Source organism: Ovis aries, chromosome 1, assembly GCF_016772045.2.
Source record: "Ovis aries strain OAR_USU_Benz2616 breed Rambouillet chromosome 1, ARS-UI_Ramb_v3.0, whole genome shotgun sequence".
In the NCBI taxonomy this organism is placed as follows: Eukaryota; Metazoa; Chordata; class Mammalia; order Artiodactyla; family Bovidae; genus Ovis; species Ovis aries.
The window spans coordinates 46,134,304-46,159,267 of NC_056054.1; the positions used below are offsets into that span (position 1 = coordinate 46,134,304).

The 24,964-nt window shown below is 38.2% G+C and overlaps 1 protein-coding gene and 1 long non-coding RNA gene across 2 annotated transcripts in view; one reads left to right on the plus strand and one right to left on the minus strand.

The window, feature by feature from the left end:
- The window catches only part of ANKRD13C (ankyrin repeat domain 13C), a 90,680-nt gene extending 66,281 nt beyond the window's left edge, over window positions 1-24,399 (minus strand). The window contains exon 1 of the mRNA XM_004002076.6: window positions 23,634-24,399. Coding sequence (XP_004002125.2) covers window positions 23,634-24,078 — 445 coding nt within the window. The 5' untranslated portion in view covers window positions 24,079-24,399. The remainder of the gene's footprint in view (window positions 1-23,633) is intronic.
- LOC132659287 (uncharacterized) lies at window positions 10,826-18,046 on the plus strand. Its single transcript, XR_009599521.1, has 2 exons — window positions 10,826-10,921; window positions 16,315-18,046. It is a non-coding gene; the product is annotated as an uncharacterized LOC132659287 (long non-coding RNA).
- Window positions 24,400-24,964: the final 565 nt, after the last annotated feature.

The window sequence follows — 24,964 nt, forward strand, 5'->3', positions numbered from 1 at the left end:
ATCCCAAAGACCAGCATTTTTAACAGATACCTCACACCTGGTAGGCCCTGAAAGTGAAAGTGTTAGTCCTACTCTTTGCAACCCCATGGACTGTAGCACTCCAGGCTACTCTATCCCTGTAATTCTCCAGGCAAGAACACTGGCGTGAATAGCGATTTCCTTTTCCAGGAGCTCTTCCCAATCCAGGGATCGAACCCGGGTCTCCTGCAGCGCAGGCAAATTCTTTACCATCAAGCCACTAAGGAAGCTCAATCTCTATCTTTTGTCCTCTTAGCTCACTGAGACTGTCAAAAATAACCACTCAGCCTCTTAACCACTTCTTCAGGATTCACAAAAGCTACCGGGGAAATATAACCTCAAGTGTTAGGCTCACTTCTTTGGGTTTTCATCTTCTGCCAGATCTTGGACCAGGGGTTCCTTCCTACCTCATTAGATCTTCAATGTCCTTAAAGTAGAATATTTTATTCTTTGTTGTTGTTCAGTCGCCCGGTTGTGTCCTACTCTTTGTGATCCCATGGACTGCAACATGCCAGGCCTCCCTATCCCTCAGCATCTCCCAGTTTGCTCAAGTTCATGTTCATTGTATTGGTGATGCCATGCAGACATCTCATCCTCTGACACCCTCTTCTCCTGCCCTCAATCTTTCCCAGCATCTTGAACTTTTCCAAAGAGTCATCTGTTCGCATCAGATGACCAAAATACTGGAGCTTCAGCATCAGTCCTTCCAGGGAATATTCAGGGTTGATCTCCCTTAAGATTGACTAGTTTGATCTCCTTGCTATCCAAGGGACTTTCAGGAGTCTTCTCCAGCACCGGATTTCTATGGCATCAATTCTTTGGCGTTCTCTGCCTTCTTTACGGTACAGCTCTCACAACCATATGTGACCACTGAGAAGACCATAACCTTGACTATACGGACCTTTGTCGGCAGAGTAATGTCTCTGCTTTTCAACACACTGTCTAGGTTTGTCATTGCTTTCCTGCCAAGAAGCAGTCGTCTTCTGAGTTCATGACTAGTCACCATCCACAGTGATTTAGGAGCCCAAGAAGAAGAAATCTGTCACTACTTCCACCTTCTCCCCATCTATTTGCTATGCAGTAATGGGTCCAGATGCCATGATCTTAGTTTTTTTAATATTTAGTTAAATGGGCTCTTTCACTCTCCTTCACCCTCATCAAGAGGTTCTTTAATTCCTCTTTGCTTTCTGCTATTAGAGTGGTATCATTCGCACAGGAGACTGTTGATGTTTCTCCCCGCTATCTTGATTCCAGCTTTTAACTCATGTAGCCCAGCATTTCTCATGATGTGCTCAGTGTATAGGTTAAACAAACAAGGTGACAGCAAACAGCCCTGTCATACTCCTTTCTAGATCTTAAACCAATCAGTTGTTCCATACAGCATTCTAACTGTTGCTTCTTGACCTGCACGCGGGTTTCTCAGGAGACAGGCAAGATGGTCTAGTATTCTCATCTGTCTAAGAGCCGTCTAGTTTGTCATGATCCACAGTCAAAGGCTTTAACATAGTCAACGAAACAGAGATAGATGTTTTCTGAAATTCCCTTGCTTTCTCTTTAATCCAGCAAATGTTGCCAATTTGACCTCTAGTTCCTCTTCCTTTTCTAAACCCAGCCTGGACATCTGAAAGTTCTTGGTTCACGTAATGCTGAAGCTTCGCATGCAATATTTTAAGCATGACCTTACTACCATGGGAGATAAGTGCGACTGTCTAATGGTTAGCACATTCGTTAGTACTACCCTTCTTGGGAACTGGGATGAGGACTGACCATTTCCAGTCCTGTGGCCACTGCTGGGTCTTCCACACTTGCTGACATAATGAATGCAAAACCTTGATGGCATCATCCTTTAGGGATCTGAATAGTTCTGCTGGAATTTTATTCTTATTTGCTTCTAAAGAAGACTGGTCCTAATTATCTAGCTCATCATTACAAGAGGCAGAAATCCTACTTTGATTTTATTTGTTTTCTCTATCTTCATTAATACTTTGCTATTTTTTTATAGTTTTTTGATGAGTGCATAAACATGCAATGACTTTATGAGTGCTAATGATCATACCTTCTATCAAAATATAATTACTCTGTTAGCACTTTTAAATCACTTTACCTCAAATTCAATTTTATCAGCAATTGACAGTCATAGCTTTCTTTTCTTTACCACCAACACAACAATAAAATTTACAATTTTCACTATTCTCCAAGGATGTATGAAAGTCCTTTTCTTTGCTTTAGTTACCAGATGTCATAGTTACTATTTTTGGAATTTCTTCACTGTTGTTTTCTTAGTAACAAATGCCATACCTTAGAACAGGGAAGACACATGACTCAAGCCCAACTAGTCTGATACCCAATTAGAAAACTGCTAATGTACAATAGTATGCAAGTTTCAGGTGTATAACACAGTGATTCACAATTTTAAAGGATATATTCCATTTATAAAGTATAGGCTATATTGTCTGTATTATATTATGTATCCTTACAGCTTATTTATTTTGCACATAGTGGTCTGTATCTCTTATTCTGATACCCTCCTCTTGTCTCCTTTTGCTTCTCCCCACTGATAACCATTAGTTTGTTCTCTATATCTGCGACTGTTTGTTTTTTGTTATACTCACTGGTCTATTTTACTTTTTAGAATCCACATGTAAGTAATATCATACAGTATTTGTTTCTGTCTGACTTATTTCACTTCAAGTTCATCCATGTTGCTACATAAAACAAAATTTCACGTTTTTATGGCTGAGTAATATTCCATTGTATATAAATCACATTTTCTTCCATTCATATTTAATGGACACTTAGGTTGCTTCCATACTTTGGCAATTGTAAAGAATGCTGCTATGAACACTGGGGATGCATGTATCTTTTCAAATAAGTGTTTTCAGTTTCATTCAGATAAAATACCCTAGAGTAAAACTGCTGGTTCTATTTTTACTTTTTTGAGAAATTGCCTTACTGTTTTCCATAGCAGCCACACCAATTTGCATTCCTGACAACAGTGTAGGTTCCCTTTTCTCCATATCCTTGCGAGTATGTTATTCATGTTTTTTTAAATTAATTTTTATTAGAGTACAGTTGATTTACTATTTGTGTTCTTTTTGATGACAGCCATTCTGACAAGTGTGAGATGACTGTGATTTTAATTTGCATTTCTCTGATAATTAACGTGTCTCTTAGCAATTTGTATATCTTCTTTGGAAAACTGTTTATGCAGACCTTCTGTACACTTTTTAATTAGGTTTCTTTTTTTTTTTCTAAATGTTGAGCTGTATGAGCTGTTTATGTATTTTGGATATTAACCCCTTGTTGGTCAGATCATGTGCAAATATTTTCTCCCATTCCATAGGTAGTCTTCTCATTTTGTCAATGGTTTCTTTCACTATGCAAATGCTTCCTGGTTTAATGAAGTCCCATTTGTTTATTTTTATTTCCTTTGCTTAGGCAACAGATAAAAAAAAATATTGGTACTATTTACATCAAAGAGTGTTTTGTCTATGTTTTCTTCTAGGAAGTACTGGTCTTACATGTAGGTCTTTAATTCATTTTGAGCTTATTTTAATAAATATATGGTGTCAGAAACTGTTCTAATCTCATTCTTTGACATGTAAGCTGTCCAGTTTTCCCAGCATCACTTATTAAAGAGACTGTATTTTCTCCATTGTGTATTCTTGCCTCCTCTGTCACAGACCAATTGACCAACATGCATGGGTTTATTTCTGAGCTTTCTGTTCTGTTCCATTGATCTAAATGTCTCTTTTTATGCCAATACCATACTGTTTTGGTTCCTGTATTTTTATAGTATTCTGAAGTCAGGAAGCTTGATCCCTCCAGTTCTGTTCTTTCTCAAGATTTCTTTTGCTAATTAGGGTCTTTTGTGTTTCCAAACAAATTGTAGAATTATTCATTCTAGTTCTATGGAAAAACACCCTTGGTGTTTTGATAGGGATTGCAATAAATCTGTAGGCTTCTTTGGATGGTACAGCCATTTTAACAATATTAATTCTTCCAAACCATGAACACGGTATATCTTTTTGTCTGTTTATTTAATCTTCAACTTCTTTCATCAGTGTTACTGTCAAGACTTTTTTACTGTATTCAATTTAGATATTTTAAAATGAAGTAACTATATTTTTTTAATTTCCATAGTATCTTGATAATTTGGACAGTTTTCTTCACATCATGATTTACCAGTTTTAAAGAAACAAACTGCTTTATGTGTTACTAAAAAACAAGGCAATTATCTTCTAAACTTCTATTTCTTATAGTTCTTAATAGAGTCTTAGGATACTTATATTGATGCTTCTTTTATTATAACCATTTTCAAAGACTCTCAAATGGATTTTTTTTTTCCTGCTTTTCCATCCTGGAATGATTCATTCAGCTCTAGTATGGGAAAGGGCAAGCATATTGCCCTTGCTTTTCTCTCAACGTCCAAGAGAAAAAGCAGCAGAAACTCCTCTACATGCTGAAGCTAAAAGAACAAACTGATATTTAAGTACTTTCCTATGACACTCTAAATACAAAGAAATCAAACAGCTGAGGGATTGAAGAGTTGCTGCACGTAACTCAAAAGATAAGCAGAATGGTACAAGGCTTCTACTCCAAAAACTAGAAGATACTATTGAAAAAAATTAAATAATATCTAAATACCCCAAATTCATGGATTAAATATTGTTAAGATGGCAATGCTCCCTAAATTGGTCCATAAACTCAAAGCACTCTCCATTAAAACACAGCTGGCTTTTTGTTGAAAACTGACAAGATGATCCAAAAATTCATACAAAAATTCAAGGGACCCAAAATATTCAAAACAATCTTGGGAAAAAAACAACAAAGTTGGAGAAGTCATACTTTCCAATTTCAAAACTTACTACAAACCACAATAATCAATATAGTATGTACTTGCATAAGGACAGAAATATATATCAATCACACCATCAAAAAATAATTTAAAAAAAGATCACAGACCTAAAGGTTAAGATTAAAACTCTAAAATCCTTAGGGGAAAAAACAAAGGGGTAAATTTTTGTGATCTTTAATTAGGTAATGGTTTCTAAGATACACCAAAAGCACAGCAAAAAGAAAATAAATTGGATTTCACCAAAATTACAACATTTTATGTTATAAAGGATACCATCAAGAAGAGGAAAAAGACAACCTACAAAGGAAGAAAACAGTCTGTGAATCATATATATGATAAGGGTTTTGTATCCAGAATATATAAAGAACTCTTACAACTAAATAATAAAAAGACAACCCCATTTAAAACTGGGAATATATGAATAGCCATTTCTCCAAAGAAGATATACAAATGGCCAAAAAGCACATGAAAATATGCTCAATACCACTAGCCACTAAGGAAGTACAAATTAAAACCACAAGCAGATGCAACTTTATGCTCACTTGGATACCTATAACCAAAGACAGGTAACAACAAATGTTGGCAAGGAGGAGAAATTGAAATCTTCAAACACTGTTCTTGGGCCAGTGAAACGGTGCAACTACTTTGGAAAATAGTTTGGCAGTTCGTCAAAATGGTAAACACAGACTTAACACATGAGCCAGCAAAAGGTATACACCCAAGAAAATGGAAACATCTCCACACAAAACATATACAAGTGCTCATGTGAGCATTACTCAAAATAACCAAAAGGTAGAAACAACTCAAATTTGCATTAACTGATGAGTATAAATAAAATGAGAAATACCTATACAATGTAATCTTAATCGTAAATAAAAAGGAATCAAGTACTGATACATGCTATAACACAAACTAAAAAAAAAAATGTGCTAAGTGAAACACCACATATTGTGCCATTTTCTTTCATAAGAAATGTCTAGAATAATAAAATCTAAACAGACAGTAGATTAGTGATTGTCTAGGGCTGGAAGAAATGGAGCGGGAAGCATTGAAATGTAAAAAAAAAACATGATTTCTTTTCAAGGTGATAAAAATGTTCTCAAATTGATTGTGGTGACAGCTGCACAACTTAGAATTTACCAGAAACCATTTAACTGTATATCTTTAAAGGTTCAACTATATACTAAAGGAATTATATCAGAATAGGAGAAGAGATAAGGAAGTGAGGGTTAACACATTCACCGAAATAATTTTTTTTTTAAATCTTCCTTAAAAAGATCTTTTTACCGGATTTATTTTACCTTAACCACCATCACACCCAGGTTAGTCTAGCTCTCAACTAAAACAAGCTTTCTCGCCCACTTGCTTTCTCAGTGTGAATTTCTCTATTCAAAATAAGGTACTGTAAAAAAGCTTTATTATTTTTCAACTGGTATCAATCTTAATGATACCAATAAATGAAGGCAAGAAGAAGGGGTAAGCTTGCTCTGGCACAAATTTACTCCTGCCATCTGTTTCCTGTATTAGAAACTTCTTTATCCTATAATTCAGGGACATGACGTAAATACAGTTTTACTGGAACCCAGCCACATGCTGATTGTTTATGAATTGTTTATGGCTACTTTTAAGTAACAAATGGTATAGCTTGCAAAGCCAACAATATTTATTTATCTTGCTCTTTAATGAAATCTTTGTAGACCAATGCTCTAAATACTGAGGGTTTCATGTCACATTATATTGTTCCCAGGATAGAGCACTTATCATTCATCAATATAATTTCTATATGTAATCATACTACACTACTGTTATTAAAAATTTCTCACATAACCTAGTTTACTTGATTCTAGAGTCACTATTGTATCCTAATATAAAGTTAGAAGAGGAGTTCATCAGTTCAGCTCAGTTCAGTCGCTCAATTGTGTCCAAATCTGTGCGACCCCATGAATTGCAGCACGCCAGGCCTCCCTGTCCATCACCAACTCCCGGAGTTCACTCAAACTCAAGTCCATCGAGTCGGTGATGCCATCCAGCCATCTCATCCTCTGTCATCCCCTTCTCCTCCTGCCCCCAATCCCTCCCAGCATCATTCTTTTCCAATGAGTCAACTCTTTGCATGAGGTGGCCAGTCTTGGGAGTTTCAGCTTTAGCATCAGTCCTTCCAAAGAACACCCAGGACTGATCTCCCTTAGAATGGACTGGTTGGATCTCCTTGCAGTCTAAGGGACTCTCGAGAGTCTTCTCCAACATCACAACTCAAAAGCATCAATTCTTCGGCACTCAGCTTTCTTCACAGTCCAACTCTCACATCCATACATGACTACTGGAAAAACCATAGCCTTGACTAGATGGACCTTTGTTGGCAAAGTAATGTCTCTGCTTTTCAACATGCTATCTAGGTTGGTCATAACTTTCCTTCCAAGGAGTAAGCGTCTTTTAATTTCATGGCTGCAGTCACCATCTGCAGTGATTCTGGAGCCCCCAAAAATAAAGCCTGACACTTTTCCACTGTTTCCCCATCTATTTCCCATGAAGTGATGGGACCGGATGCCATGATCTTCGTTTTCTGAATGTTGAGCCTTAAGCCAACTTTTTCACTCTCCTCTTTTATTTTCATCAAGAGGCTTTTTAGTTCCTCTTCACTTTCTGCCGTAAGGGTGGTGTCATCTGCATATCTGAGGTTATTGATATTTCTCCCGGCAATCTTGATTCCAGCTTGTGTTTCTTCCAGCCAAGTGTTTCTCATGATGTACTCTGCATATAAGTTAAGTAAGCAGGGTGACAATATACAGCCTTGACGTACTCCTTTTCCTATTTGGAACCAGTCTGTTGTTCCATGTCCAGTTCTAACTTTGCTTCCTGACCTGCATACAGGTTTCTCAAGAGGCAGGTCATGGTCTGGTGTCCCAACTCTTTCAGAATTTTCCACTGTTCATTGTGATGCACACAGTCAAAGGCTTTGGCATAGTCAATAAAGCAGAAATAGATGTTTTTCTGGAACTCTCTTGCTTTTTCCATGATCCAGTGGATGTTGGCAATTTGATCTCTGGTTCCTCTGCCTTTTCTAAAACCAGCTTAAACATCTGGAAGTTCACGGTTCACATATTGCTGAAGCCTGGCTTGGAGAATTTTGAGCATTACTTTACTAGCATGTAAGATGAGTACAACTGTGCAGTAGTTTGAGCATTCTTTGGCATTGCCTTTCTTTGGGATTGGAATGAAAATTGACCTTTTCCAGCCCTGTGGCCACTGCTGAGTTTTCCAAATTTGCTGGCATATTGAGTGCAGCACTTTCACACCATCATCTTTCAGGATTTGAAACAGCTCAACTGGAATTCCATCACCTCCACTAGCTTTGTTCGTAGTGATGCTTTCTAAAGCCCACTTGACTTCACATTATAGGATGTCTGCCTCTAGGTGAGTGATCACATCATTGTGATTATCTTGGTCACAAAGATCTTTTTTGTACAGTTCTTCTGTTTTCCTGCCACCTCTTCTTAATATCTTCTGCTTCTGTTGGGTCCATACCATTTCTGTCCTTTATCGACCCTAGCTTTGCATGAAATGTTCCCTTGGTATCTCTAATTTTCTTGAAGAGATCTCTAGTCTTTCCCATTCTGTTCTTTTCCTCTATTTCTTTGCATTGATCACTGAGGAAGGCTTTCTTCTCTCTCCTTGCTATTCATTGGAACTCTGCATTCAGATGCTTATATCTTTCCTTTTCTCCTTTGCTTATCGCTTCTCTTTTCACAGCTTTTTGTAAGGCCTCCCCAGACAGTCATTTTGCTTTTTTGCATTTCCTTTCCATGGGGATGGTCTTGATCCCTGTCTCCTGTACAATGTCACGAACTGCATTCCATAGTTCATCAGGCACTCAATCAGATCTAGTCCCTTAAATCTGTTTCTCACTCCCACTGTATAATCATAAGGGATTTGATTTAGGTCATACCTGAATGGTCTAGTGGTTTTCCCTACCTTCTTTAATTTAAATCTGAATTTGGTAATAAGGAGTTCATGATCTGAGCCACAGTAGCTCCCAGTCTTATTTTTGCTGACCTTATAGAGCTTCTCCATCTTTGGCTGCAAAGGATATAATCAATCTGATTTTGGTGTTGACCATCTGGTGATGTCCATGTGTAGAGTCTTCTCTTGTGTTGTTGGAAGAGGGTGTTTGCTATGACCAGTGCGTTCTCTTGGCAAAACTCTATTAGCCTTTGCCCTGCTTCATTCCGTATTCCAAGGCCAAATTTGCCTGTTACCCTAGGTGTTTCTTGACTTGCTTCTTTTGCATTCCAGTCCCCTATAATGAAAAGGACATCTTCTTTGGGTGTTAGTTCTAAAAGGTCTTGTAGGTCTTCATAGAACCATTCAACTTCAGCTTCTTCAGCATTACTGGTTGGGGCATAGACTTGGATTACTGTGACATTGAATGGTTTGCCTTGGAAACAAACAGAGATCATTCTGTCGTTTTTGAGATTGCATCCAAGTACTGCATTTTGGACTCTTGTTGACCATGATGGCTATTCCATTTCTTCTAAGGGATTCCTGCTCACAATAGTAGATACAGTGGTCATCTGAGTTCATAGGTTCTGTTGTTTCTTTAACATTTTACCTAGAAGCAAACTCCATTCATTTTCATTCAATAAATATTTACTGAGCATCACTATGCACTCAGCATATAGTACTAGACACTAGAAATTCAACCGCTAATAAGCCAGAAACTCTTGTCTTCATGGAGTTTACATTCATAAAAGGAAGAGAAATATAAAATGAAACAAAATAGATTTTAAGTATTGAGAAAAACAAAAGGCTAAGACTGAAAATAATGAGAAGCATACTTTTTGATATTTAAATTAGGAAAATCTTTCTACAGAGATAATGTTTAAAATGAGATCTAAAAGCTAAGTAAGAAATAAGAAATCAAAGAATGAGAAGAAATGCATTCTAGACAGAAGCCAGAAATAACCTAGCATATTCAAGAAGTGAAAGAAAACAAGTATGGCCAGACACAGAGAAAAAGGAAAGATTGGTACAAGATTATATCAGAAAAGTAAAAAGGGTTCTTTACCTATGATTTTAAAAATATGAACTTATTTTGAAGTGGAGAAGGCATTAAAGGATCTTGAACAGGGATATGACATGATACAACTTACATTTTAAGATCACTTTTCTTATCCCACAGAAAATGGAATTGAGGGGGACATAGGGAGACTAGTTGCAGATCCAGTACAGTATTCCAGGGAAAAGATAATAAAAATTGGTTGGTCTCAACGTGGACTGGAGACAGAAAGTAGACTGACTTGCTAATTAGATATGTGTGGGTAAAAAAAGGGAGTGAGACAAAGAAGGAAATCAGCCCTGAATATTCATTGGAAGGACTGATGTTGAAGCTGAAGCTCCAATACTTTGGCCAAAGAACTGACTCATTTGAAAAGACCCTGATGCTAGGAAAGATTGAGGGCAGGAGGAGAAGGGTACGACAGAGGATGAGATGGTTGGATGGCATCACCAACTCGATGGACATGAGTTTGAGCAAGCTCTAAGAGTTGGTGATGGACAGGTAAGACTGGTATGCTGCAGTCCATGGGGTCACAAAGAGTCAGACATGACTGAGTCACTGAACTTAACTGAGACAAAGAATGATCTCAATGACTGACACCTGAGAGCTGGATATCTAATGATGTGATTTAGGGGATGGCCGGGGCGGGGGGGAGGCAGAAGGTGATAACTCCATTTTAGACAAATAAATTTTGAGATATCTCTAAGATTCTCAAGTGTGGATAATTATAATATCTGGAACTCCAAGGAGAAGTCTAGACTGGAGATATAAATTCAAAATTAAAAAAAGAGAAAGACATTTAAAATCAAACAAATAAATTTCTGAATATCTATTTTTGTCCTAATAGAAAAGGTAGCAACAGCTCTCTTTCTTCACTTCTCTTTCAGGAGAAAAAAAAAGGCTGTAATGTTCTAAATGGTAACAGAAAGAAAACAAGGAACTGATAACCCTAGTTGCTGCAAAGAGGATAACTGGGTGAATAAAGACAGGTGGGAGACAAACTTCATTTTTACATCATATCCTTGTATATCTTTTTGCAGTTTTGCAGCATGTAAACATACCAACTATTCAAAAAATTACATAAATTAAGAAGGACCCACCAGAGTCTAGACAGAGCACAAAGGTGAAGAAATCAAGGCATTTATGCACCTAAATCATTACTCTTTTCTTAAATCTTCCAAGAACATATAGATGAAACGGTAAAAGCCTTAGTACCTACTGAAGTTACAAATGAAACTTCCTATTACAAGTCCAAAGTAATCCAAATTTCAAAAGATTTATGAATTAGAAATGACTCTGAGTTCAACAATCCAATCCCTCTCACTTCACAGGCAGGAACATGAACAGAAATACATACTACCTATAATCAAGAATGCCATATGTCACACTATGATTTCAGTAGCTTAAAATGCAAAATACTCATCATCAACATCATTCTCTACCCAACACCACATGACCAAATGTATCATGAAACTAAGTGCTCAAGCATCCTAGTTTGAACCATCATATACTATCCCCTCAGTTATCTAAATCTTCAACCTGCTGCTTAAGCTAATCTGTTAAACAAAGGATGCTAAAAATCTTAAAAATAACTGTTAACTTTTCAAAATATACTTTTAAATCTGAAATTGGATGCCTTGGTTCTAACTTGGTAAACAAAACTGAACTCTGTTTTGCTAAATGATTAAAAAACATTCCAGTAACATTAAGAACACTGCAGTGTTAAAATATGCAAATTATTAACCAAATGGCTGGCATTCATAGGGCATATATTAGTATAGGCCCAGCACTATGCTGTATAATTTAGATATCTTATTTAATTTGCTCCCTAACCCCATGAGACAAAGATTATTGCTATTTCACATGTCATAAGAAAAAGACATCTAGTAACGGTTAATTTCCTAAAATAACACATATAGGAATCATGACAGTCATGACTCTAAAATCAGTACTCTTTTTATCATACCAACAGATTTCAGACTTTCTGGTTTCAAGACCACATTAAATTGTTTAAAAATTTTCCTTACTAATTTTAAAATTACAATAAACTCATTACATGCTAATATAAATTTTTTATGAAAAACATAATTGCAATTTTCCAAAACAATAAAAAAAAGATGAATGGTACCATTTCAAATTCTTTAATTAAAAATTAAAGTATATTAAATGTTTGACTTAATAGAAAACAGCTGGGTTTTTATAACTAAATCCGGATTCAGATGACATGCAATTAAAATAAAAGAGGAGCATTTTAATAGCCTTTTTAAATAATTAAGTGTATTGTTCGATACAACACCAAAACTTATTAAGTGTTTATTTCTAATGGACTGTTGCCATGTGAAATCTAAAACCATACCAATAAATTTTTTGTTTTGTGGCACACCAAAACTCATTGGTTTCACTTGCACTTTGAATGAATCTCATGATTCTGTAATATAATGGACTGATCAGTCTAAAAACTACTGGTTAACTGAGTCATTCAGATCTTCCATATGTCAACACATTTCACTATACAAAAATTTTTAAATCACATTTAGTAATATTACCAACATGGCCAAAACAGTCTTTAAATACTAAGAAACTGTCAAGCTTAGAGTGACAAAGACAAGTGTTTTAAATTCTTTCATCTCAAATTGAACTTATTCCATTGGCAGCAAAGACTAGCAATTGTTTTCCTTGAGGTCCCGGGTTTACTTTTCCAATTTCCAGGAAATGCATCCCAAATATCCAAATTGGAATAACCATAATTTGTGTGTAAGCTGTTTTTTCAAATAAAAAGTGTTTCATGATAAAAGCAGCCAGTTTGGCCTACAACTCAAAATGCACAGATGTTTTTCCTTATTTTCTCTTCAGTATGTAGCAGAAAAGCATGCATAATCCACATAATGTCTCAAAGAATATAAAAAGCATGTACTCAAGATCAAGACTTTAAAAATTAACAATTTCTACAGCTTCGGCAAAGACATTGTGAAATTGGCTTCCCCACCCCCGCCTCACTTCAAGTACAGGCAGTGAATGATACAATGACTACTAGCAGTTCAGTGCCTTAATTCATGCTAACACTCCAACAATTTTACCCACCACTGCTTTTGTACCATCAGTGAAAATGTCACTGCAGTGAAAAACAGGCAAACAATGACTTTGTATTATTACAAAAATAGTTCTGACTTCATGTGCCCCCTAACCAGGGAGCAAAACAGGAAATTATATGTTGGGATGATCCCCTGGAGAAGGGAATGGCAACCCACTCCAGTATTCTTCCCTGGAGAATCCCATGGACAGAGGAGCCTGACATGGGGTCTCAATGAGTCAGAAACGACTGAGTGACTAACACAGACACACACACACAACCAACAAAGCTCCAGCTTCCACAGATAACTTCAAGTCTCATCCAAGCAAGCAATAAAAAGGGAGAACTTTTGTATTTTCTCTCATGAATGGTATTTTACTACTGAAATTCACACACGTATATTTACATTCAAAATATCATCAACTCTTAACCAGCTCTACCTTCTCATTATTTCCAGTTACCCCATTTATTACAATGGCACGTTAAATTGATCCATGCCCATCCAAGTTTCTTTTCTGCTTCATATAGCAGCCAGAGAGAGCCTTTTAAAATCAGATCATGTTACCTGGCTGCTCAAAATCCTCAAATCACTTCCTATGTTGAGTGAAGTAAAAACAATGAATGGTCTACAAAAAGTCCTGTATGCTTACATCTCCCACCTCCACATCTCAAAATTTCCTATCTCCTACCACTCTCTGCCTTGTTCCGGTCATACTTGCCTTCTTCCTATTCCTTGAACATGGTACCTTTCTTTATATTTGCAATTCTCTGCCTGAAATTCTTTTCTCCTAGAAAACAGCTCCCTAATTTTCTTTAAGTAACTGCTCTAATTTTTCTCATCCCTGATGTCTTCCCAGACCCTAACCTCCCCTCCCTATACTGCCAGCACTCTCTATCCTCTATATACTCTATAAGATTTTACTTTATTTTACTCTATATACTTTATTATTATGTTGTTGCTGTGTCAGTTGCTCAGTTGTGTCCAACTCTTTGCGACCCCATGGACTGTAACGCACAGTCTGTAACTGTAACCCACACAGACTGTAACCCACTCCATGGCTCCTTTGTCCATGGAGTTCTCCAGGCAAGAATACTGGAGTGGGTAGCCCTTACCTTCTCCAGGGGATCTTCCCGACCCAGGAATTGATCCTGGGTCTCCTGCAATGCAGGCAGATTCTTTACCATCTGAGACACCAAAGAATATTATCATATGTTTATTAGTTTGTTTACTATTTATCTTGCCCCATTAGAATGTAAGCTACCTGAGAGCAGAGACTTTGTTCATTTTGTTCACTGCTCTAAGTAACCCCAGAACCTAAAACACTGTTTATCACATTATCAGGAGCTCAGTATATTTATCAGTTAAATGAAGGAATGAATGAACCAAAAAAATGGGGTGGGGGGAGGCAAATATAAAAAACCATTAGCGAGCAAGCTAAGTTGCTTCAGTCGTGTCTGACTCTTTGTGACCCTAAGGACCCACCAGGCTCCTCTGTCCATGAGATTCTCCAGGAAAGAATGGGTTGCCATGCCCTCCTCCAGAGGATCTGCCCATGAAGAACCATCAGAATAGTGTTAAAATCTGTTTTTATTCTCCAAAAAAGCATTTTAGCCAGGACAATGCACATGATTCTCTATGAAAGCCAACCAATGTCCAAAAGGATGGGCAACATAGCACTGGTGGCTTTATAGAATTCAGCACTATGCTGATTAAGAGAGGATGAATTAACAAACCTGACAGATATCTATACCCAAGAATCCAAATGCATTTTGTTGTTGTTGTTCATATACCTAGAAGGTATATGAAGTTATTGTAAACTGGAATATACCACTAACCTGAAATTGAATTTAACATGTATTTAGTTGGAGAAGACTCTTGAGAGTCCCTTGGACTGCAGGAGATCCAACCAGTCCACCCTAAAGGAGATCAGTCCTGGGTGTTCTTTGGAAGGAATGATGCTGAAGCTGAAACTCCAATACTTTGGCCACCTCATGCAAAGAATTGATTCATTGGAAAAGACTCTGATGCTGGGAGGGATTGGGGGCAGGAGGAGAAGGGGACGACAGAGGATGAGATGGCTGGATGGCATCACCGACTCAATGGGACATGAGTTTGAGTGAACTCTGGGAGTTGGTGATGGACAGGGAGGCCTGGCGTGCTGCAATTCATGAGGTCACAGAGTCAGACACGACTGAGCGACTGAACTGAACTGAGGTGCTTAACTTTATCTATTGTTCCCCTCAGAAGTGAACTCTTTTTAAAGTATATTTATTCCTTCAGATTTTTCCTTCTTTTGGATCTCAACTAAAACATAAAAAGTAGGAAAGACAGAAACAACTGAAAAATACATGCAGAAAAACAAAATCCAAATTAGAAACACCCCAAAACAAACAAAAGTGATGACAGTATATGACAGGTATGAGCCAAGTTATACCAGTAGCAGACTAAAGATGACTTACAGGGGAGAGACAAATAAACCTAACCTTGTAGCAAACTGATAGGCAGTATAAATTCAAGTATCAGATAAAACCTCAATTGAATGAAGCTCTATCTGAACCTCAAAAACTAGAGTGTCCTCTGCTGAAAGGTACATCATAGCAAATGTGAGAGCAAGGTATTTATATTAATCGCTACTACGATATGAGCCTTCAACATTATGTTCAAGTACAGTCTCCCATATAAGAAAATAATGCCCCAAGAGATAGATATTATATCTACTTATTTCAGCAGTTAAATAAATAGTATAATTACATAAAATCCAGTTTGTAGAGAAGCATGGTCTCAAAGTCAGATCTGATACATAAAAAATGCCTTCTAGTTTTGTAGACAGAGAAAGCAATGGCAATCCACTCCAGTACTCTTGCCTGGAAAATCCCATGGACGGAGGAGCCTGGTAGGCTGCAGTCCAGGGGGTCGCGAAGAGTTGGACACAACTGAGCGACTTCATTTTCACTTTTCATGCACTGGAGAAGGAAACAGCAACCCACTCAAGTGTTCTTGCCTGGAGAATCCCAGGGACAGGGGGAGCCTGGTGGGCTGCCATCTATGGGGTCGCACAGAGTCGGACACGACTGAAGTGACTTAGCAGCAGCAGCAGCAGCAACAGTTTTGCAGATAATCTCTGGGATATCAACAAGACTAACAGGCTCAAAAACAGATGAAACGCAACCAATCACAGAGTTAAACCTCACATATCCTGGTAGCGAACAGCATTCATAATCTTTAAACAGAAAAGAGATCATTTCTCTTTTTCCTACACTCATTTGACACGCTTCTGTCTTACTCTAAAACTGACCTCCATCTCTCTCCAGATAAAACAGATGACATATGAATATGAAAAGGAAAATATTCTCTGTCTGCTCAACCCCCAACCAATTTTTGAGAAACTACACTCATTTTCTAGAACACAAAGCATCCTGACAATTACCTTGTACTCTAGATTCCTATGACTTAAGAACATCATTAATTTGGAACCAACATACTCAATTCTGGAGTCCTTCCGAATTGTCCTGCCTCATTGCTGATGCCCAGGACACATCATCATCAGTAACTGCTCATTTCTGCTTCCTTTTTTGCCAAGTTGAAAGGTCAGACCTTCCTACTTCTACCGTAGTTCAGTGAAAGTAGGTCTCCAGAAGATGTGTTCATATCCCAGCTTTAAGCAACAGTTCACATTCTACAATGCTAATGATGAGGGCATTGGGAAGCATAGTCATTTAACCCCAGGAAAGTCCTATCTGGTCGGAGATATACACACAGGAAAGGTGAAAGGAGGACGGTCATATTTATATAATCATCAAGATTAATCAACTCCACAGATTAGTGGAGTGACAGATTTCACAGCCAAATCAGCCTCATAAGCAGTGTCAGTGCTGAAAACTTTAATGGATTATCTTGGGCTTCCAGAAACCACTTTTTTTAATCTGAGGAAAAATGAGGCATGTCTTCCAAAAAACAAAATTCAAAAAAGACTACGAAACATGAGAACCAATACGAAACCACTAGCGTTCATTTAAAGATGTGCCTCTTGACTAAAATTGCTCACCTGAGACTTCAAGATTTTTTTTCCCATGCAAAGTTTCTCTTTATAGTCCCCTCTTCTCAAACAAACAACGTATTGTACATCACCCCTCATGAATGTTAGGGACCAAAAACAGAGAATAGTATCAAAAGGAAGATCAACTTATATAGAATAAGCCAGAATAAACATATTGCATGGGCACCAAACAGATTATCCTATTGCCTCCATATTCAAGTGTACATTTTTAAACTTTCTGAATGTAAGATATTTTAAAATTTCTGTCTGAAGAAATTTGCCAGCCACCAGACACAAGTTGACCATTTCTTTATCACTTCACTGAGTCACTTGCATTGGTAGGAATAGTCTCAAAATGAACTTTATCTTGAATTTGAAATCTCTAATCACTATGTAAAACAGCTTCAAGAAGATGGCAACTCAGTAAAAAATGAAAATTAACTGTGTATAGAGAAAATGGCTTGTCCCATGCCAGATAATGTAATTAAAGGCAGTATAAACTGCCAAATCTCTCAGAATAGATCAAAATTTTTCCATATCTACGAAAGAATGGTTTAAGCAATTCATAGATCAAGGATATTCATCACTTTAACACCTAAAAGCTTTTGACTAGTTTCCAAAATAAAGTGCTTAACTTCCAAAGATCTAACTCAATTAAGGGAAAAAAAATTACAAGGTTAACAAATAGGAAATGCAGTCAAAATCAAGAAAGTCTTCTATAAACTTCACAATCATTCTCAGTTCTAAAGAAATAAAAATCATTACCACCAACTGTAAAAAACAAAACAAAAAGCACGTTAGCATGCTTTCTTTAAATACCAATGGCAAAAAAAAGTCAGAAAAATCTTTACACTCAATGTGAAAAAAACTTAGATTTAAACTTTAATCCTATACTTAAAAAAAAGTAGTACAAAGCTAAAGATACACTAATGTCATAGAGTTGAATCAATTTTTGTTATGTTTAATGTATCTTTTTCCCCACTCAAACAAAACTGTTACTAAATACACCATGAGTCAAAATCATTGCCATTTCTGAACACAGTATGTAGATGATATTATGATTGTTACTGTATTTAACTATATTTCAAGCAATATATTTGGATCCAAATACAATATTCCCCAGTATAACTGATGGCTCAGAAAAAGCAATTCAAACTAAACTAACATTTTTCCACAAACACACACAAAAAAAGCTCTATCCCTGCCCCTATTCAATTTGACAATAACTTATAAATACACACATACACACACACACCCCCCCCCAAAGGAAGTGTTTCAATTCCAAGATCACTAAAACTGAAAGAGCTAATGAATAGTGAGCTAAACAGTGACCAAATTAGGATCCAATAATGGGTGTCACAGTGGTAAATCTGCCTGTCAATGCAGGAGAGGCAACAGAGGCAGGTTCAATCCCTGGGCTGAAAAGATCCCCTGAAGTAGGAAATGAAAACACACTCCAGTATTCTTGCCTGGAAAATTCCGTGGACGGAGGAGCCTGGAGGGCTACAGTCCATGGGGGTCACAAAAAGTCAGATACAGATGACCACGTACTATCTACTATCTGTAGAATTCAATAAGCTTTCAAAGTAGATAGAATAAAGGATCAAGACTAACAAGATAAATATTAGTAAATGTAAAGTTCTGTTTTGAGGTTTTAAGAAAAAGCACAAGAAGAGATTAGAATAGGAAGACAACCGCTTGAGAATAAACAACATTTTTAAAAATCCACATATTATTTCACTGTATTATTTAAAGTGTGCTCTTTAGTAATCCACATTACTGAATGTGTATCACTTAAAGTAATAAATATAATCTCTTTGTCTTTGTTTATAAGGCTACTATAACTTCAACACAAGGTTGGTTCTTTCCATCTTCAAAGGAAAGACTAAGCAACTAGAGAGTCACTAAAAGATGAGTAAGATCCTCATTTACTTATTTAATACAGTTTTATAGTATTCATTATGTCTCAGGGACCATTCTTAGCACTGTAAGTCATGTCCTATGAAGAATGGATACAGAAGTTAGAAATGCTTAACTTGACGATAGGAAGAACACGACAGCTCTTGCTTGTAAAGTATCTAAAGGGCTATCATGTGGACAAGGCAGTGCATCTATCCGTGCCACTACAAGAAAAAGAAAAACAACAATAGTGAGAGGTCTGGGCTGTACAGGAAATCTCTGAGAGCTGTTTAATAGCATTATCTTTCTATATGTACTAAATGAGAAAATATATATCAAAGAACTTTGCCATAAAATGCCACATACACATTATTAAAACTGACTTCTTTGCAAATTAGTGGGTCCTGATTAACAGAAAATTTACAGAGGTTGATCATGGGCTTTGAAGCCCTCACTGTTAGTTCAGTTCCTCCTTTTGGAACTTACACTAAGTATGCAACTTTGGCAAAGTTTCCTTGTGCCTCGAGGCTTCCGTTTCCTCCTTTAAAACAAGAATAAAACTATCTGCTTTGCAGGGTTATTGTAAGAATTAAATGTGATAATGTATGTAAACACACCATAGTGTTGACATGTTCGAGAAACTATGATCATGATCATCATCATCATTACATTATGGAAGGAATGTCAAGTGAACACACAACTATGTCCTATGATGTGGTTTAATTGTATGGCTCTGCTATGCACCTGAATGAGTAGATGATTCTGCTATATATTTATCATGTTTTAACAATCCAAATATAATACATAGCTTCTTTTTGCTGGGCAACTTAAAATGCCTTTATCTTCTGTAATTTGAAAGGGAAAATACTCCAAAAAAAATTAACGAAATATCCAGGTTAGTAAACTCTGAAGAGTAAAAGTAATGTAAACATAGTAGGGAAATTATGCAGCTATAAGCAAAAAGATTGAAGAAGTAGCATATTAAACAGAAATGGGCTTCCCAGGAGGCTCAGTGATAAAGAATCCACCTGTGGAGCAAGGAACACAGGTTTGATCCCTGGGTTGGAAAGATCCCCTGGAGAAGGAAATGGCAACCCACTCTAGTATTCTTGCCTGGAAAATCAAATGGACAGAGGAGCCTGGTGGGTTACAGTCCATGGGGTCACAAAGAGTTGGACATGACTTAGCAACTAAACAAGAACAACGTTAAATAGAAGCTACTCTTCCTAGGAGTCTTCACTGTAGGAGATGAGAATGTATCCATATACTGCAGAAAACAACAATTACAGTTTCCACCAGTATGTGAAACACTGGTTATATTCATGAAAAATGTCAACAATGTCACTGTTGGTAGGAATGTAAATTGGTGCAGCCATTAAGGAGAACCGTATGGAGGGTCTTTAAAAAACTAGAGTTAACAGAGGATCCAACAATCCCACTTCTGGGCATATATCCAGAAAAGACAAAAACTAATTTGAAGATAAATGCACCCCAAAGTTCACAGCAGCATGATTTACAATAACCAAGACATGGAAATAATTTAAATGTCCATCGATAGATAAATGAATAAAGAAGATGTGGTATATATAGACAATGAAATGTTACTAAGCCATAAAAAAGACTGAAATAATGCCATTTGCAGCAACATAGATGACCCTAGAGATTATCAGTCTAAGTGAAGTAAGTCAGACAGCACTTATATGGGGAATCTAAAAAAGTAAATGTCGCTCAGTCGTGTCTGACTCTTTGCTACCCCACAGACTGTAGTCTACCAGGTTCCTCCATCCGTGGGATTTTCCAGGCAAGAATACTGGAGTGGGTTGCCATTTCCTTCTCCAGGAGATCTTCCCAACCCAGGGATCGAACCCAGGTCTCCCGCTTTGTAGGCAGACACTTTACCATCTGAGCCACAAGGGAAGTCCATATATAGACAATGGAATACTACTAAGCCATTAAAAAGACTGAAATAATGCCATTTGCAGCAACTTTAAATGACCCTAGAGATTATCAGTCTAAGTGAAGTAAGTCAGAGAAAGACAAGTATCTTAAGACAGCACTTGTATGGGGAATCTAAAAAAGTGATATGCAGCTCCCTGGTACTCCAGCGACTAAGAATCCACCTGCCAGTGCAGAGAACACGGACTCGATCCCTGGTCCAGGAAGATTCTACATTCCTCAGGGCACCTCAGCCTGTGTACCACAACTACTGAGCCAGTGCTCTACAGCCTGTACTCCATAACAAAAGAAGCCACTACAAGGAGAAGCCTCAGCACAGCAATGAAGACCTAGTGCAGCCAAAAATTAATGAATTCAAACAAATAAAAAGCGATCCAAATGAACTTACTGACAAAACAGAAATAGACTCACAGACATAAAAAAAATGTATGATTACCAAAGGGGAAGCGGGGGCTAAAAACTGGGATAAACAGATGCGCACTACTACATATGAAACAGCTAACAAGAACCTCCTGTATAGCACTTTCCCCTGAGGCCGGGAAAGACTGAAGGCAGGAGAAAGGGACGACAGAGGATAAGATGGTTGGATGGCATCACCAACTCGATGGACATGAGTTTGAGCAAGCTCCATGAGTTGGTGATGGACAAGGAAGCCACGGGGTCACAAAGAGTCAGACACGACTGAACTAAACTGAACTGCATAGCACACGGAACCATATTCAATATTATGTAATAATCTAAAACAGGAAAGAATCTGAAAAAAATCTAAAATACATGTGTGTGTGTGTGTATATATATATATAACTGAATCACTCTGCTGTACACCTGAAACGTTGTAAGTCAACTATACTTCAATTTTTAAAAAAAATCAACAAAGAGCAGCTAAGTACAATGCAAGCATTTAGTATATCAAAATGATTTTTAAAAAGAATGTCAGTAGGCTATGGAAAAGAGTTTAAAGGTATTTAGGATTCTAATTACTTTGAGCAGAATTTGTACTTGAACAAACCAGCTCTCATCTTCTAGATGACAGACATGCAAGCTCAATATGCAATTCAGTACCTTCTGTGATCAATCAAAAAAATCAGCTCGAACATCATACTATCATAGTCAGTCATAGTCACCTCTCGCTTCTTTCAAAGGGAATCATCCCTCAAAAACAAAGTTTCAACTTTTTTCAGGTATATTTGTAATGGAACCCTTAAATGGCAATATTTTTAGTGCAATGGCCATAAGATAAACCTTTCATATAGCTACTATGAAGATCAAATCTGAAAAACATTCTAAACATTCAAAGCTACACTAGATCTCCCACTAAAAACCGTTTCCCAAACGGTTAACATATAATTACTATCAACAAACAATATGATGCTGTTGCAACAATAGTAATTAAATAAACTTAAGAATGAAAACCTGGGTGCAACTTTTAGGAACATTTTGGGGGGGTTGATTTTTAATAAATGACAGTAACATTACAATATTGTAAATTCAGAATACAAATGCAGTTGTCAGAGAATTATACAAACAGTGGAAATCTCAGTCTTTTTTTTTTTATCCTCAGTTTTTGCCCTAATTGTAGATAAGAAGCCTAGAGTCCAGTGGAATTCAGGAAGCTAATTCAACAGGCATGTATTTCATTAATATGTTATACTATTTTGAGCACAGAATTGAGTGTGTTCTAATTGAGTGTATACAATTCTCATGTTCGGTTAAAAGCGAACTATTAACAATATTTGCCAAGTACCCAGTTTAAAATGGCCTATTTGTCAAATGCTGAAAATATCAGTGTTTACATTAGCTTTATTTTACGGTGGCTTAACACAGTAAAATAAAGTCAATCATATTATGACAGTCAAGTGATAATCACATTATCACAGTCAACTCAATCACATTATGTTTTTAGAAGAAACCAAAAAAAATCAGCTAATAAAGCAAAAAATAGAAATACAGTCCTTGAATAACAAATGACACTACATGTTGTTATGTAGGATATGAGGAAGTTACTATGAAAAATCATAGTACTATTTTATCACAGGTCATCAAGTAATGTTTTAATTACTATCAGCAATTACCTATGTGAAATAAGTGTAAAACTCTAAGCTCTGCTTCAACAAAATCTTAGCCACTTGGAAGTCACTACTTGCTCTAGGTATCAAATGCCAACAAATTGGTACTGTTGCTTTCAGAAATCAAAACACTTGCAAAAGTGTAAACACTTTGTATCAAACTAAGCTTCCTAAAACCAGAAGGAAAAAGAAAGAAACAGACAGCCTAATGGCGTGTAGAAATCATAACCAGTTGCAGCCAGGTTGGGGTCTGTACCTGGACAATAAAGGGAGGTGGACAATTTATATGTTCAAAATTCAAGATCCCAAGGGTGGAGAGGGGGCAGAAAGAGAAGATACAATTCAATAAACAAGGATGACGACCAGGCTTGATGAGAGGCAGTCTAAAATTTCTTATTGTCAAGAATCAACTAAAGCCCTGACTCAAAGATAAAACAGCTTCTAATAGTTTGAAGAAGGCAAGGAAGAAACATTCCTTTGCACCCACAAGAACCAATCCCCAGACCACTGGCATGCTATTACATGATTTACGGGCATTTGGCTCGGACGATGGGCAAAGGAGAGGAAAGAAGAGTCCGATAGAAGCCTCGGATGTATAGAAACCTAGGATTTGAGAGGCCTGAGGAGGCGCAGGCTCTAGGAAAGAAAGGTGGACAGGGCGAGCACTCCTCACCGTGATTATCTTTCTGCCCGATATTGTGCGTGCGGATGAGAGAGGACAGTCTCCTCACATCCCCCTTGAAGACGCACTCGTGCACCGGATAGTGTGCAGGGCAACCGCCTCCACCTGCGACGACAGCAATGGGGCTGGTGCCCGCTAAAAGCGCCGGGGACTGGGAGATGGGAGTCGCGGAGGAATTGTGCAGCGGCAGGGCCGGGGGGCCGGGGAGATTGGAGGAGGCCGGGGCTGTCTTCAGCTGTAGCCGGTGGTGATGGTTACTGAAGATCTTATGACAGGCTCTACCGCTCTTGCCGCTGCCGCCTGTGCCAAGCCTGCCTCCTGTAAAGGTGCCGCCGAGGGCAGCCGCCGCTTCCTCATCCCCAGGTTCCAGCAGGTCCCCCTCTTCTTTGCTGGGCTTGTGGTCCCTCCGCAATGAGCGGATCTTCTCCCCGGTCATCGCCGCCACGGGCAGAGAGGGAATCCAGGAGGCTCACCGCTGGCGACGAAGCTGGCGCTGCGGCGGCACAAGGCGATTAGAGCGGTGGCCAGGATACTCCAGCGCAGCATGAACTCCCAGAGCGCCCCCGAGCCCGGGACAAACGCATCTCCCGGAGGAAGAAGAGCCGGCTCTCGCCTAGGCACGAAGGGACGCGCGCTCGCTTGGGGGAGCTACAGCTCAAGTGCCCACGACACTAGGATTCCCGTCCCCACCGCCGCAGCCGCCGCCACTGCCTCAATCCGAAAAACAGGGCACGGCCATCTTCCCCTGGCTTCTCTCGCGAGAACTCCCCCGGGAGGGAGGAGAAAGGAAACACCGCGATAAGTGAGCTGCCTGCTCCCGCCCTCGCACGTTCTATTCCCAGAGTTGCTGGACGCCGGCGCCTACGAGGCAGCGGGTTTCGGCCCCCAGCTGGAGTCTCTGAACCAGAAGAAGCATTACCGATGGCTGCGTTTCTTGTGGGAAGTCTGCAACCTGGGCCTGCGTTTGAGATATTCGATGCACCTTATAAACAGTGACTTAAACCCTGCGACCTCCAAGCTTCCTGGAGATGAGTGCAGACTGACACCCAGGCACACAGGATATGATGTCACTAAAATGCACGGGACACTTATTCAATAAGCATTTGTTAAGCATCTACTTCGTGCCATACATTGTGTTAGTGTGTGTGTGTGTCATTAGAGGAGGAAAAATAGTCAAGCACTTGAGCACAAGATATAACTGCGAATGAAGTGGATGCAAAGAGTTGGGATGAACGGGGGAAAAAAGGTGGGGAGGAGAGGCAAATTTTAGTGCTGAAGTGTCAAATCACCACAAAAGTTTAGAAACTGACCTTGGAAAACAG